This window comes from Trachymyrmex cornetzi, unplaced genomic scaffold (genome assembly GCF_001594075.2).
Source record: "Trachymyrmex cornetzi isolate Tcor2-1 unplaced genomic scaffold, Tcor1.1 scaffold56, whole genome shotgun sequence".
In the NCBI taxonomy this organism is placed as follows: Eukaryota; Metazoa; Arthropoda; class Insecta; order Hymenoptera; family Formicidae; genus Trachymyrmex; species Trachymyrmex cornetzi.
In genome coordinates this window covers 1,097,676-1,113,007 of record NW_017299871.1, presented here as the reverse complement: position 1 = coordinate 1,113,007, position 15,332 = coordinate 1,097,676, and the positions used below count along the sequence as shown (strand labels likewise).

General features: G+C 36.0%; 2 protein-coding genes across 17 annotated transcripts in view; both read left to right on the top strand.

Moving 5' to 3' along the window:
- Window positions 1-11,097, top strand: part of tkv (serine/threonine receptor kinase thickveins) — a 13,149-nt gene extending 2,052 nt beyond the window's left edge. Inside the window, exons 2-4 of the mRNA XM_018514871.1 lie at window positions 9,216-10,224; window positions 10,313-10,628; window positions 10,721-11,097. Of these exons, the coding sequence (XP_018370373.1) occupies window positions 9,216-10,224; window positions 10,313-10,628; window positions 10,721-10,852 (1,457 nt within the window). The 3' untranslated portion in view covers window positions 10,853-11,097. The remainder of the gene's footprint in view (window positions 1-9,215; window positions 10,225-10,312; window positions 10,629-10,720) is intronic.
- A 2,720-nt stretch (window positions 11,098-13,817) lies between these two features.
- Window positions 13,818-15,332, top strand: part of lark (RNA-binding protein lark) — a 20,401-nt gene continuing 18,886 nt past the window's right edge. For 8 of the 16 annotated variants that reach the window (XR_001940352.1, XR_001940349.1, XR_001940351.1 and 5 more), the window contains exon 1: window positions 13,820-13,923. The gene's annotated coding sequence lies outside the window, so the exon portion shown is untranslated. Of the gene's footprint in view, window positions 13,924-15,332 lie in introns of all 16 variants that reach the window. The other 8 variants (XR_001940348.1, XM_018514876.1, XM_018514875.1 and 5 more) reach the window with 2 other exon arrangements.

Here is a 15,332-nt window from a genome sequence, read left to right as displayed (position 1 = left end):
GCGCGATTCTGTATCGGCGGGGGATGACGCCGTCGCGGCGACGACGACACCAGACTTTAACCCTTTGAAACGCAATGCGACCGTATGACCGTTGCCTTTTTTAATACCTTCTTTTCTTAATCTGCGCAGCGACCACACTTGACGTTTATGACGAAAGGAAAGTTAAATCATTCGCTTCAGACAGGACCTTGTTATGGAAATGATGTTGAAAGTCACTTTCCTCAGTATATGTTGTCATTTTCGACATACATTTGTGATATGAAGAGCACATACAGTTAAAGGTTTCCCAGAATTTGTTTATATATCGGGAACACATTTCAAACTTCTCGTTCATTGAGAATAGGTCGAAAAATATTCACAGGTAAATGTTATATGTGACGGTTCCTTCGATATTTATTGATTGTAAAAAAAACTTGTAATGACTAGATATATATTTTTGTGAAATATATCTCATTAATTATAAAAAAAAATAGATAATTTATTTGCTAAATAAATTTTATATAAAATTGTAATTCGCTGTATTTAAATAAGAATTTATTTTAGCGAAATATATCCTACAAATAAATTTTTTTAATCTCTTTCTTAGTACGAATATTACGACTGTGAATTATTTGAGAAATATTATTGCTATTATTGTGATGATTATGATATTATTGTAGTTATTTGCCAAACATTAATAGTCTCAATCGTCTCAAACTACGAAATATTATCTCCAAGTTGTTTTGAAACGGTATGCTTCTTTTTCTAACGTTCTTAAACCCGTTCTACCTGTTAGATTAACTTCAATCTCGATTCAATGTACTATTCTAAAAATTAGTAAACTTTAAATTAAATCACGATTAAAGTTAATCTTATATTGGTTGAAGTGGACCTTAAGCTCTAATCAGACTAGAGATTGAGATTGGGTGAAATTTAACCGATCAAAAGAAAAAAACAATCTCAAGTTTAATGAAATTTATTTTGATTGATTAAATTCCAATTCAATCTCAATCCCTAGTTTGATCACGATTTTAGACTGGAATTGATTTGGTAACAATAACTATCACAATAGTCGACTTTAGTAGATAAATATAAAATTGTGTACGTATAATCAGAAAATATTTATATATGATTCCAAAAGTCGATTAATTTCGTCAGAAGTTTAAAAAATTTCTACGATGTTGCTGTTTTTCGAATAATCAACAGTTACAACGCATTAATATTGAAACGAGAAGCACGCGTCCTAAATATATCCTGATACATGTCTCGATATATGTAATCAGATTCATTCATGCGTTAAGAGTGACTGTGATGAAACTCCGGTTAACTTAATCGGTGATCAACTAGCACAATTGCAAAATTTATAATTATATATAATTCCTCGTCCCTAATCGAATCCTTTTCATCGAATATAAAACAATAGAAGATAATATCTCACTTATTTTTTCCACTTTAACAAATAGAGTATAAGCTTGATAAGTTAATTGAAGTTTGATCGGAGTAAGCCACTTATGATTCCATTACATTAGAAAAAAATTATTGCAAGGCCGATAATAGAATAATACAGCGATGAATGTATTCTGCAATATTACTGTCATTACTGAAGCTAGTATTTTTTGGGCTTTTCAAAAAAACACCGAATTTAAAACAAAATAGTAAACACTCAATTATTGCTCCAATCTCTCGCAGTCATTGACGTCTAATTACAGTTATATTTATGTCCTTTTCTACCAATGTAGTTTAATTTTAATCTTCCAATTAACTCTTCGTCTTTTTTCTACACTGAGAAAAATGTCCAATATTGGATTAATTAGAATTCTAATTAAAAATGAACGAATCGCAAAATTTTCTGGTTCGTCCATTTTCAACCATCAGATATTTTTCTCAGTGTAGTTCTAAGAACTAGAAAAAAGATGAAGAATGAGTTGAACCGAGGTTAAAGTTAATCTAGATTGGTAGAAACGGACATTAATAATCGCAGCAACGCAATCGAGCACTTTCAGCGCTAAATGCGGCGCGAAGATGCCGGGACGGCATTTGTCTGTCCGTAGGAAATGGAGAGATTGTTTATGTTGCCTCAGCGAGCGCGTGCATAGGGCTCGAAATACATCAAAGGATTGTAAACGTCGTTTCAGCGAGACATGACACTCGTCCCTTTCCTTTTCCCTTGCCGGAGTCTGCAGTAATTTTGCACTGAAAACGCGGGTCTGTTCCAATCTGCTCTGCCTTTCTCCTCTCGCGCTGCTCTCTCTCTCTCTCTCTCTCTCTCTCTCTCTCTCTCTCTCTCTCTCTCTCTCTCTCTCTCTACGTCGCGTATGACGTACGACGTACGCGATTTTTTTCCGCGAGACCCCGCAAGGACATCGCGCGTGTACATCGTGCGTACGTGATGAATAAGGCGAATAAAAGGCGGCCTTTCTCAATGCAAGCGCGCAAGCCGTATCCGGGATATAAAAATACGCTGTTTCGTAACATGTGACTTCTCGCTCGCAATGCAACGAACTCTTTTTCCAAATACGATTCCGGAAACGTATCGGCCGTTGTCAGATAGAGATTTGTAACCCCAGGATTTAAGAGAATATATATATAATCTGTCGAAATATGTAAAAAAAAAAAATATGATAAAGAAGCAAGGAAAAAACGCGCGTACGCACGCTCGATCTGAATAACAAAGTAGTAGTTCTCGGTGAAAAGAATGATTAATGAGATCCCCGATAATTTAAGTCTGAAATAAAAAGCCCCACGTTCGGTGGGTCCAGAGTTCGAGGCTGTAGACGCGCGAAAATATTTTTATGCGCGGCAATGAAAAAGGCAAATTGATGTATAGACAGTAGGTATTTATGAGTCGTTCCGGTAAACGGATTATTTAAAAGGCTTACTGAGGTTTAACGGGCTTCGTTTTTTCTAATCGTTTTTTTTTCTAATGTGTAGTTTTCAACTGGGTACTACCTGCGAAATTGGTCACATATATCCACTGTATTCAAATATATACACTGAGAAAAATAGTCTGAATTAAATAGTAATTCTGACGGAAAATGGACGAATCAAAATTTTCTGATAAAATCTATTAGAATTCTAGTTGCAATAACTCTGATTAATATAGTTATTCTGGTGAAAAAATAAGAATTCTGGTAAATTTTACCAAAAATATTGTATCATCGAATCCTGATTATTTCAACTAGAATTCTAATAAATTTAACGTGAGAGAGAGAGAGAGAGAGAGAGAGAGAGAGAGAGAGAGAGAGAGAGAGACAGAATTCTGATTCGTTCAATCTCAACAATTTGAAGTGAGAAATTTTTTTCTGTGTATTTATCTTGTTTTGAGTGCAAAATTTTTTAGGATTTCAAGTTTTCAAGTAACAAATTTAATCTACGTTGCTAGAAATGGATATTAGAAACAAGCAAATAGCTATTTAAACTTAAGCCAATTTCAATGGTTTCGTTCAATAATTGTTGTATAATTCTTTAATATGATTAATTTATACACTTAAATCCAATGAGAAACTAACATTGAAAAAAAATGTTTGGTTGAAACCGGACAAACCAGAAAATTCTGATTGATATAATCAGAATTTTCTGGTTTGTCCATTTTCAACCAAACATTTTTTCAACGAAGGACAACATCAATCATTAAAAGATTTCACGACAGTTGCAAAGTCACTTTATTTGAACGTAGCTAATAACTAATTATAGTAATTATAGAAGATTGTAGCGAAAATTGAAGCTCGCTGGAAGTTTTCGATCGACAATCATGGATGCTGTGACTCGCGCCGGAGATGATCACGTCTCTCTCGCATCGACTGGGAATTTCCACCTCGCAATCACGCCGCACGTTTGCGGAGTAGAATTACATACGCGCTGATTGTCCTTCCACGAAAATTATGATCGCGGAGTATCACGATTACGCGCGCAAATCCGTGAGTTCCCACTGCTTTTCTCGACGATATTATTTGCAGCGCGACGCGGGTATTAAGTTTCCTATGCACGCTTCCAGCGCGAATGCCATTACGTTGCGATAACGTGCCGCCTCCGAAATGTCGCCCTTTTCGATATCAATTACCATACCACACTGATATCCATTTTTACAAATGCAGATTAACTTTAATCTCGGTTTAACTTACTCTTCTTAGAATTAGAAAAAGATAGAATTTAATCACACACACACACACAGAGAGAATTTTTTCTTAGAGTTTACCATAAAAATATGGTAGTCGTGAGACAAGACTGTATTTCGAAGAACTTTAATGTAAATCTCTCTCATTCATTAATAAAACTACAATAAAGTATAAAATAAGTTTGATTAATTTTACTGAAGTGCATGGTAAAAATCTTTAAAATATTGCATTGTATCACAACTATCATATTTTCAGGGTAAATTTTAAAAGAAAATTCTCTCCGTATAGATTAAAATTAATCTACATTGGTATGAAACGGGTATGAGAAAAATTTCTGGTTGAAAATGAACGAACCAGAAAATTGTAATCATACCAATTAGAATTCTCATAAGTAGAATTATAATAGATTCTGGTGTCCGTTTTCGAATTCCAATTAATAATCAAACTTTTATCAGTGCAGAGTTTGCTGCTTCGATGAGATCACTCGTTTCAGCCGGTGAGCGAATAATTAAAGTTAAAAGTCACATCGCGATAATAAATCATATGAGATAAATATTATGGAATTATAAAGATACGATAAAATCAAAGATCAAAGAGCTTTTTCTTTATTAACAAATAAAATCATTTTACTGATGATACATTGGAGAGGAGTTTGGTTGCACTGATTGAAATTCTGAAATTGGACAAGCAAGAATTTTCTGGTTGAATTAATTATAATTAAAAGATAATCACTTTTGATTGATACGATTAATCTTTTGGTTCATTCATTCTCAACCAGAAATTTTTCTCAGTGTACTTTAACACCTCTGTTCCGGTGGAAACACAGATCTCTCTATAATAGCTTTTATTGACTTTTAAATTGATAAAGCGATAACAGAAGGAGATAACAGAATGATTTCCTCACTCGACATGGAATCAATGCCCTCTCGTAATACAAAACCAAAATCAACTCTCACAAAGTTAACCCACGTTCAATATTTACCGAACTGTTTTTTCCACTTACTTAAATTGGTAACCAATTTCGTTTATCATCTCCGATAAGTTGCAATCACCTTAATGCCTGTCTTTACCAACATTCGTCCCCTTATCGGTTATTCTTCAGGGAATGTGCGTGACAAATATTCCCTTCCGCACCTCTTCCAATTCGATTACCTTTGACGTCATTCTATTATAGCTCGGAATGTTATGACATTACGATCAACGTTATTAAAAAAAAAAAAAAATGTCTTAGTTTCGAAATAGCTGCGCCGCGTTTCTAGAGTGGCCGGCGAACTTGGCGATTCGGCGCGACTCATAGACGCGCGGGGCTATCGCTGATACTGCTCTTTGCCACGCTGATAAAGTCCGCAACTAGCTGGCACGTCGCGCGTCGCCTCGCGCGATTCATTGAAACCTTCGTGCGATTACGGGTGCCGATTGCGTCGCGAAAGCCGCACGAAAGCAGATATGCGCGTTACCGCCTCTCGGCCGATCGCGCTAGTTCGTAACACACACTCGCGCGCGTGTTTACGAGTTTTCTAAACAGCTCATTATGGCTTTTCTCGCCGGTGGTGGTCGAACTGATAAGCATTCGTTCGGGGACCCGATTGTTGAGTCCGTATCAAACTACGCATTGGAGATTGAGAATTATGAACTAAAGATTAGAATTTAATTAATCAGATGGTCTTCATTTTCATCCGTTATTTTGTTCCAATTAAATGAATTCTGATCTGCAATTTGTAATCCTCAATCTCAAAAGGTTGAGAACCTTTGAGGCCTACAAATTGCAGAATTTATTTAATCCGATGGAAATGGATCAAAATTAAGGACCATCGATTGATCGCCCACGTTGCACTACGCATTGAAGATGTGAATTGGATTCCGATTGCGAATCGCTTGAATCATTGACTAGCCAATTAAAATGAAGTAGCCAAGGATCCAAATTGTCAATCACAGAATAGGTGATTCTCTATTTTACGATCCGTGACACGCAATCCGGATCCGGTTCATCTCCGCAATGCGTAGTGTGACGAACTTAAAGCCCGCATTAGATTACGTATTGAAGATTATAGTTCAACCAATCAGAACAAAACGGATTAACTCATCCGGCAATGTGGGACTTTGAAAAGGCACAGATTTTTTTATTGTGAAGTCTACTAAATTTAAATCTGTAAAAAATAAATAAAATACATTCCGAGAGAGACTTCTATGATAATAAAAACATTGTTAAAATTTTCACAGTAATTTTTCAAATTTTTATACAATCCAGAATATATAAATCTACACTAAAATTTAAAGACCAAGGTTGCTGACGGAAGGTGCAAAATTACATGTTACTGACGAAGGATTTTAAGATTGATTGGTCAAATTATAGTCGTCAGTTTGTGGTTTTGAAACTTTAATGCATCGGTCTTTAAGTCTCCTTATAGTCCTCTAATTTTATAAATGCACTAAAAAAAGAATCTGATTACATTAATTAGATTGCTAGTGGAAATCAGGACTTTTTGGTTAAATTCTAGTCGAAATAATCATGTTCAATTATAATGACCAGAATTCTGGTTGATATGATCGGAATTAATTTTCAATCAGAATTTTGTTCAGTGTGCTTATTTTTAAAAATTAATAGAGTACAATGATCAAAATAAGCAACAAATATAGTAGAGTTTTTTTTTTCAAATTGTATATAAAGAAAACAAGTTCAACTAGAAATGTTGTATATAAAAAAAACAAGTTTAACTAGAAACAGTTATAGGTATAAATATAACTTTTATTGAACAGATTTCTTTAGAAATCCATCATACTAAAGGCTATGTAGAGCTTCTGGAGTTCTAAATCCGCCACTGTCTCCATCTGGATAAGGCCGAGATCGATATCACGGTATAAGTATCACTTAAGCGATTTTCCTAGATCTCGCGTGTTCCCATATACTGCGACATTAATCACCAGCCATGACAGCGATAGTATCCGTGTGACGATTCGTACGCGTTGACAGAACGTTGTTGATATGGAAAAATACTTTCAGCGAAGCTATTTACGTTTCGCTTCCAGATATGTAAGGATAAGCGAATCGTGACCGTCGAGAGTTCGTTGCTTTCACGTTTATACCTTTTGTTTATGCTTATTCCTATTAAAAGGCACGGTCACGGTTCCTGAAAGTTAGCAGGTCGAATTCCGCTAAGTCAGACTGAGATTATCATGTAATTCGACCCAACATAGATTTCTTAGAAGGATTTTAGATCTAAAGAGAAAAGGTATTTAATAGATTATTACTGTCTCGGTTTCACGTTTCGCTTTATCCAAATCCTTGGCATTGCTTTCAACGTCAGATTCATTGACCAATTCAAAATTAAATTATTCGAGATTTATGCTAAAATTAACTCTGCTGGTTCAAATTTACTATACCGTCATATCAATTTAAATCAATATGATTAAAAAGGTCTGAAAAGTAAAAAAAAGTAAACAATTTTTACAGAAAAAAGATCCTAGATTAACAGACAAAGTCTGGTAATGAAATACCAGAGAAAAATTTTGAAATAAATTAAGTACCAGTAAAATAAAAACAGTTTTTAAATAAATAAAATACTAAGTAAGAACATAAATTATATTTTGGATCAAATAGAGTCGGACAGATCAATAGGGTTAAAAGATTCTGGCGACACCCCTTGGCGAGAGAAGGGAAGAAGAGAAAGTGTGCGCGGTGGAACGAACGCAGAACGCGCGCGAAGAATCGAATCCGTCATCCAGATATTCGTGGGTTATAAATAGAGCGGTCACCGTAAAATAGACACGCGAGAGAGTAATTCCGCGGCGGTAGATAAGCGCAGCCTCCACGCGCGCCAGGCTTTCTTCCTCTTTCTCCTTTTGCGTCCCGCGACGGTTGTCTCGCCGCGCTTGCATACTTGTTAGAAACGTGACACCGTATGTTTGCATCGAATTCGCCGTTATCGGCCACCGTAACGGAGGCGGATGCCTCGTGGCGAACTCCTCCGGTTTCGTGGTCTGTCAGATTCATTTCGGAGTCATTTCTAATTCTGGATGCTTCACGTCACTGCAAATCATAATTGAGATTTGATAAACAGACTTTTGAATTTTAAGCGATTAAGAATTGATGAACGACATAGTAGAAATATTTTCAATGAGAATTACCGATCTGACAAGAAATATTTTTTTTTTATAACAGAAAGATTCAGACACTGAAAAAAAATGATATGATATCAATAATGTTATTTTAATTGAAAATAATCTTGTTAATTCGATAACAGGATTAACGAAACGAAATTTTATTAAAACAAGAATATGACATTATTAGTGTTATTAAATTAATAAAATTATTTTCAATTAAAATAATAAATACTTTTAACACAACACCATTTTTTTCAGTATAAGTACTAATTATATTCTTTATGTTTACATCTTAAATTTCGATGCGTTTCAGTGGTACAAGCACTTACCACTATACGTGCAACTGTTTTCTATAATATACTGATTACAGAACCTAATTCATTCCAGATTTGTACTCTATTTTTATTTGTTATCGTATCATTTTCTTTTACTGATGACCCATTAACACTATAATCCGTTAACATATATTTCATCATATTTGTGTGTTAATCGCGCTTTTATACGTGCGCAAAATTTAATAGCGAGAATTATCGGTCCCCGATGGTTTACATCAATTTACATGCAGAGACGCTTATGAAAGATATCCCCGATTTCCGAGTCGGGACGCACCTACCACTCCTTTCTCTTTGTGGTGGTGCACGCCTCTCCGTGGGACGCGACGACGGTCGTTCGCCTACACGACACATCTCATGACTTGTCAAACAGCCTCTCGAATTCGCTCGACTCCACGTCTAGTTTCGCCTCTCTTTATATCAATTATCACTAAGTTATTTAGCATCTCGCGCAACACATCGTTCACTTGATTTCATATCATTTCATATAGCAACGCATCTCCTACTTTGCCACTCTTTGGCTCGCTTATAAACATGTATTAATCTCAGAGGAATCATATGATTTAAAAATAAAATGTTTGAATGACTGGACACGATTAATATTAGAATCTTGCATGTTTTTTCTAAGTATACGCTTGATTCATTCATACTCAGTGCCTAATAATACTATCGACGTTTCTTGTTGCAGTGTTGGGCGGTTTTTGCTATTGCGACGGACATTGCCCGGACGGCAGGCAAAATGGGACTTGCGACTTACGACCTGGAGGCCAGTGTTTCAGCGCTGTGGAAGAAGTGTGGGACCCCGAGCAGGGAGAGTACGTTCCCGAGTGGTCGTTTGGTTGCTTGCCGCCCGCCGAGGGAGGTTTCATGCAATGCAAGGGAAATCAAGTTCCTCACTTACGAGAGAAGAGCATAAAGTGCTGTAACCACACGAATTTATGCAACAAAGAACATTTTCCCGATATAACTTACAAGTCTCGTTCTACCGTGGATACCAATCCTATAGTCGTGTCATCGGGAATGCCGCTAATCATCCTAATAGTAACATTGTCAGCAATTTTCGTCATTGCCTCGATAGCGATAGGAATCGTGTATCTTAAATGCCGGAAGAAAGAACGAGATCCATGCCTAGTGCCATCACAGGGAACTCTCAAGGACTTCATAGATCAGAGCAGTGGATCAGGTTCGGGATTACCACTCTTAGTACAACAGACGATTGCGAAACAATTAGCCATGTCGCAGTGCGTGGGAAAGGGACGTTACGGCGAGGTATGGTTAGCTAGATGGCGAGGTGGTGAAAAAGTAGCGGTGAAGGTCTTCTTCACGTTAGAGGAGGCGTCTTGGTTCCGAGAAACGGAAATCTATCAAACTGTCCTTATGCGACATGATAATATCCTCGGCTTCATTGCTGCCGATATTAAAGGAACTGGCTCTTGGACTCAGATGTTGCTGATTACGGATTATCACGAAAGAGGTTCATTGCACGATTACCTGCAAACAACTGCACTAGATCATCAAGCCTTACTGGCAATCTGTTCGTCGATCGCGTCTGGTATCGCACATTTGCACACGGAAATCTTTGGCACGCAAGGGAAACCCGCAATAGCTCACAGAGATATTAAGAGCAGAAACATTTTAGTTAAGAGAAACGGAGAATGTGCCATAGCTGACTTTGGGTTGGCGGTTCGCTACATTAGGTACGTAGGGATTTAAGAGATATATCTTTTGTTGTTAGTATTTTTTTTTAGAATGCAAACTGAGAACGAGAAATTTATCTTTTTTTAGCGAGAGCGGAGAGATTGACATCGCGCCAAATACTCGAGTGGGTACTCGACGTTACATGGCACCAGAAGTGTTGGACGAGACTTTGAATACATCGTCCTTTGATGCGTTCAAAATGGCAGATATGTATTCTGTTGGTCTTGTATTTTGGGAAGCTTGTAGGAGATGTGTCACAGGTGGTAAGAATACTATGGCGGAGCCTTACGCTTTGCCTTATCACGATGTCGTACCAAACGATCCAGATTTTGAGGATATGCGCCTGGTAGTTTGCGTGAAACGATTGCGTCCAGTTATTCCAACGAGATGGGATAACGATTCGGTAAGAAAAACACTTCTCTGAAAAAAGTAAATTTTTTATTTAATTGTCCCAGGTTTTACGGATCGAATAATGAATACCTCTTTTTCTTACAGATCCTCTATGCGTTAAGCAAAATGATGTCGGAATGTTGGCATCCAAATCCACCAGTTCGCTTAACTGCTCTTCGCGTTAAAAAGACATTGTCGAAACTACACATTGATAACGTCAGCATCAAAATCGTGTAGTGCTTGATGTGACTATGAAAAACTGACTCTTCTAGTTAAACAAACAACTTCCTACTCCTGTAAATATGCCCTTAGTGACAATAGAATTGTTGACAGACTGCAGCCTGAAGACTGACGATTAAAGTTTATAAATGTAAGATACAGAGAAAGAAAGAGAGTATGAATGAGCAAGGAATGAATGACCTGACCGATTGTAGAAGATGTGATTGAAATGTATATATTATGTACATATATATATAGAAAGATATCCGTATATAATCCAATTTCTTCATTAAAAAAAAAAATAATTTTCACGCTGAAAATATAAATCTTCAAAGAAAAAAATTAACGCGAAAAATTTAAAATTCTTGTGATAATTTTCTTTTATATTTATATCAGGGTTGCCACAGATCTGAAAAATCGGGAAAAGTCAGGGAAATTGAAATTAGTCGTGGAAAATTGGGAAAAGTCAGGGGAAAATGTAAAAAATCTCCGCTCGTAAACACGTAGAGAAAAAATAAAAACATTTTCATTATATATCCCGAGCGGTTGCAATCGATTGAGCACACTTAGAATTTGATCGATTCAGCCCTTATTGAGATCCGATAATCTCGATTTGCTGCAACTCGCCGGCTCGTGTAAAGTAGCCACGATAGTGTCGCTGCGCGTAGCTTAGCGCCGAGGCATTACCAGTGTCTTCAGATAAACATAAGCAAGATTTCCTACAACTCTTTAAATGTGTTAAAATTTACATATCTTACATTGAAAAGTTTTCCATTCTCATCTGGAAAACCTGGAAAACTCAAGGAATTTTAAAATTTATTTTCTGTGGCAACTCTGCTTTTATATTTATATGAAACTTATCAAAGTTAATGAGACGATTTCGATACATTTCGTCATGTTAAAGCTTGTTGAATACGTAATATTATATCTTTTATTAAAATAGCGAAGGCTAATAAAAGCTAGAATAGTCATATAATTTACACTATATTTGGCCATAAGTGTATGATGTAAAACGAATTCAGCGTGTGAAAGTATATCAAATATTCGATATGTCACAATACAAATTTTCCACATAAGATACGTTTCGCGTCTACGTCGCGTTACTCTTTTTTGTGTTCGGAATTTGAAAGTGTGTGTAATGTGCCTAACGAGATCTTATAAGCTAAGGTAATACTACTTTGCGGCTTATGTCACACGTGCCGAGAGAGATTTTTCATTCAAGTACCTCAAAATATATTTATTATTGAAGCTTAGCTTCGAAATATACGCGTTGCGCATATGAAATTTGCGTGGAACAAAAATTCGCGCATTGTAACAAATAATCATAGCTTAATTTATGTACGATTACAATTTCGATTATAATCGATTATAATTATTGCGCGCAATCTTGTGAACTAATTAAATATTGAGAATAACATTTTTATAATATATGACACAAAAGAGTTACGTATTAATCAACAACTGCAAATTATTATGCGCAAGCTTATATTATCATTTGTAAAATTTGTAATTTATACTTCTAACTTGTACAAATAGAATACATTAATTATTCGAAATACTATTTTAGGTATATATATATATATGTGATCGATTGTCGATCATCCCAAAATGTTTTCATTACGCTGCCGATGTACTCTTCGAATTTTTATGCTTTTGTACAGTGAAAATAACTAGAAAAGAGGAAATTGTGAAAAAGTTAACAATTACATAGTGCAATAACAGTATATAATGATATAATGTTATTTTAGAAGGCAATATGTAATCCCGCATATCCCTTCAAACTTGTGTAGCATTTACTACGTAACGAGCAAAATCGTTAATAATTAATCAAATTAATTAATCCTTTTATGTAAATTAAAGATTGTAAAAATATGTTTTCTCTCTCTTCCTTTTTTTATTTTCAAAAGTTTTTTCTTATCAAGTTGATCACGAGATTGTTATATATGAAATTCCTGTATGTAATTAAACAGAAAGAAAATTGTAGATGATTGTTAGTTAATTGAACAATGAAATTTATATTTCTAAAAATTAAATATTCATTTTTCTCTATCCTTTTTCGTTAAGAAAAATATATAGTCTTTATTTTCTTCATATGTTTAAGTTTACTTTTTTTACTTTTATATTTTACATGTTAAATGTCGTTGTATTTAATTAAAAGTATATTATATAATTATTTTTGAAAAGATTACAAATATAGGAAACAAAAATGCAAAGAGATCAATTTTTATTGTAATTTCGTCCTTTATCATTTTCACTTTGAAAGAATGAAAAGTAACAATAACTAATTTCTTATATTTCTATAAGTTTTCTCAAAACAGCTAAGCTTTTCAGACTAGACTATTAAATTCAGCAGATTGTTTAAATGTTGTTCCCATAGAAAGAATGTTATCTAGCAGACATAGCTTTCCTTTAAATATACAATATTCAGAGAGATTAAAATGTAATATGCAGACAAGAGATTAAAAAAGGCTGTATTTATCAATGTATTGTGAGGCGATAATCGATTATAATATCTGAGACAATCAGAATTAATTTTTTTAAATTATCAATTATTGTAAGTAGTTTTAAAAGGGATTTTTCATTAATGCAATTTCTAACAAAATTGTGTTAATAAAAAATCGTAATTAATAATAAAATTAATCGTAAATAATTATGGATTAGTACATGTTTTTCTTCCGCTATTCCAGTCCGATCTGTTCTTCAACTGCTATGCTCCATCGGTAACATTGGATCTTTAAAAGCGCCATACTCCATAATTAGGTCTGATCGCGTTGTTTGCACTTTTTGCACTCAGCATCTTCGCTTTCTCTCTTTGCAACGCCTAAACATATATCTATCTCATTTGAAGTACAAAAATATTTGAAGATTTCAAGCAACACGAACAGACCCGTGATGTCGAATTAGGTTAGATTAAGTTGGCTCCTTGTAAAATTTAAGTTGGCAGCAGTGACTCCAGTACAGGAAGAGACGCCAACCGCGACGTTCTCCTCGCGTCGCCGCACACTTCCGTCTCGCCATCTTTTACCTCGGGAAATCGTGTGCCGTTTCGCGTCCTGTTCTATCGCGTAGTTTTACAGACTGCTGACTTGGTGAGTACCAAAACAATTTATCTCATCTTGCCGGAATCGCCGCGGTCGCGTGCGATCGAGTAAATAACGGACATCAACTGGAATACGTTTGAACGATTCGACATAACGTCACATCGAGCTCGATGTGGCGTTCCACTCGGTGCCGTTTAGCCGGTCTGCCGAGTCTCCTAATCTCTTAATATAGTTTCTCAAACGATTAAGTTGCCGGCATTCAGACGCGATCTGTCGGAAACATTTGCCGCGGAATATGCGTTCGTTGGCGATCGTGATCGTTTCTCTCGTGACGAGCGTGATCGGCGTGATCGGACTCGGGCGAAGGCGTCGTGTGAACGACTTAAATGCGTCGTGCCTTCGATAGTTCGATCACTGCGCTTCCATTGCCACGAGGTGAAATGTTGGATAGAGAGCGTTTACTCAGCAACGTCGCGATGCGTGTATTTTTCTACTCCACTCGATTCGCAGCGCGCTATTCTTTCTTCCCGCGATTTATCAATTGGGGGGAAAAAACAAACGCGATGGTCGCCGGTGTGTTTCAGCTGGGTAAATTCATCCTGTCGACATTTCGTGACGCGCGAATGATGATGCGTCTCGCATCAAATGCGTCACGTCATTCGTATGCGACACGGAGAGAATCAACGTGCCTTCCCTTATTTGTTTTTCTTCCACATCTTTTTTTTTCGCGGCGTTGAGAATTCGGACTTCGTGATCACACGATTTATATTTTTTTTTACACTGCGATGAAATTAGAGCCCATGGCACATAGAAAAATGTAGAATAAGGGTGATTGCATCAACGTTATTTTAACTTTAAGCGAGGTTAAAACTCCCTCTCTGTCTTCCTGTCGACTTTAAAAAGAGAAAGAAAGAAGAGCTTCGATTGAGTCAAAGTAACATTGGTTCAATCGGACCTAAGAATTCTCTGTCTTCCTGTCGACTTTAAAAAGAGAAAGAAAGAAGAGCTTCGATTGAGTCAAAGTAACGTTGGTTCAATCGGACCTAAGAACAGTAAAGCTACTTGACGCTACAAACGCTTCAAACGTTTTCACTTTCATATGCTTCTATAGAACGGTCCATTAGTCCGGATCTACAATAAAGTTTTAAGCCTTAAGCCATAAGAAATGGGCGAATCACAGTCGTTTATTCTTCTCGGATTCGACTGTAATTGGTCAATTTCTTACGGTTTAAGGCTTAAAACCCTTAGAAATGGGCGAATCACAGTCGCTTATTCTTCTCGGATTCGACTGTAATTGGTCAATTTCTTATAGCTTAAAACACCCATTGTAGATCCGGACTTAAGGAGGTTGTAAGGGCATAAAACACATATATTAATATTTTCGCTTTAAACAAACTACATACATTTGAAAGTTGTGTTCATAACATTCTGGTTTTATTGAACAACACATTTTTATA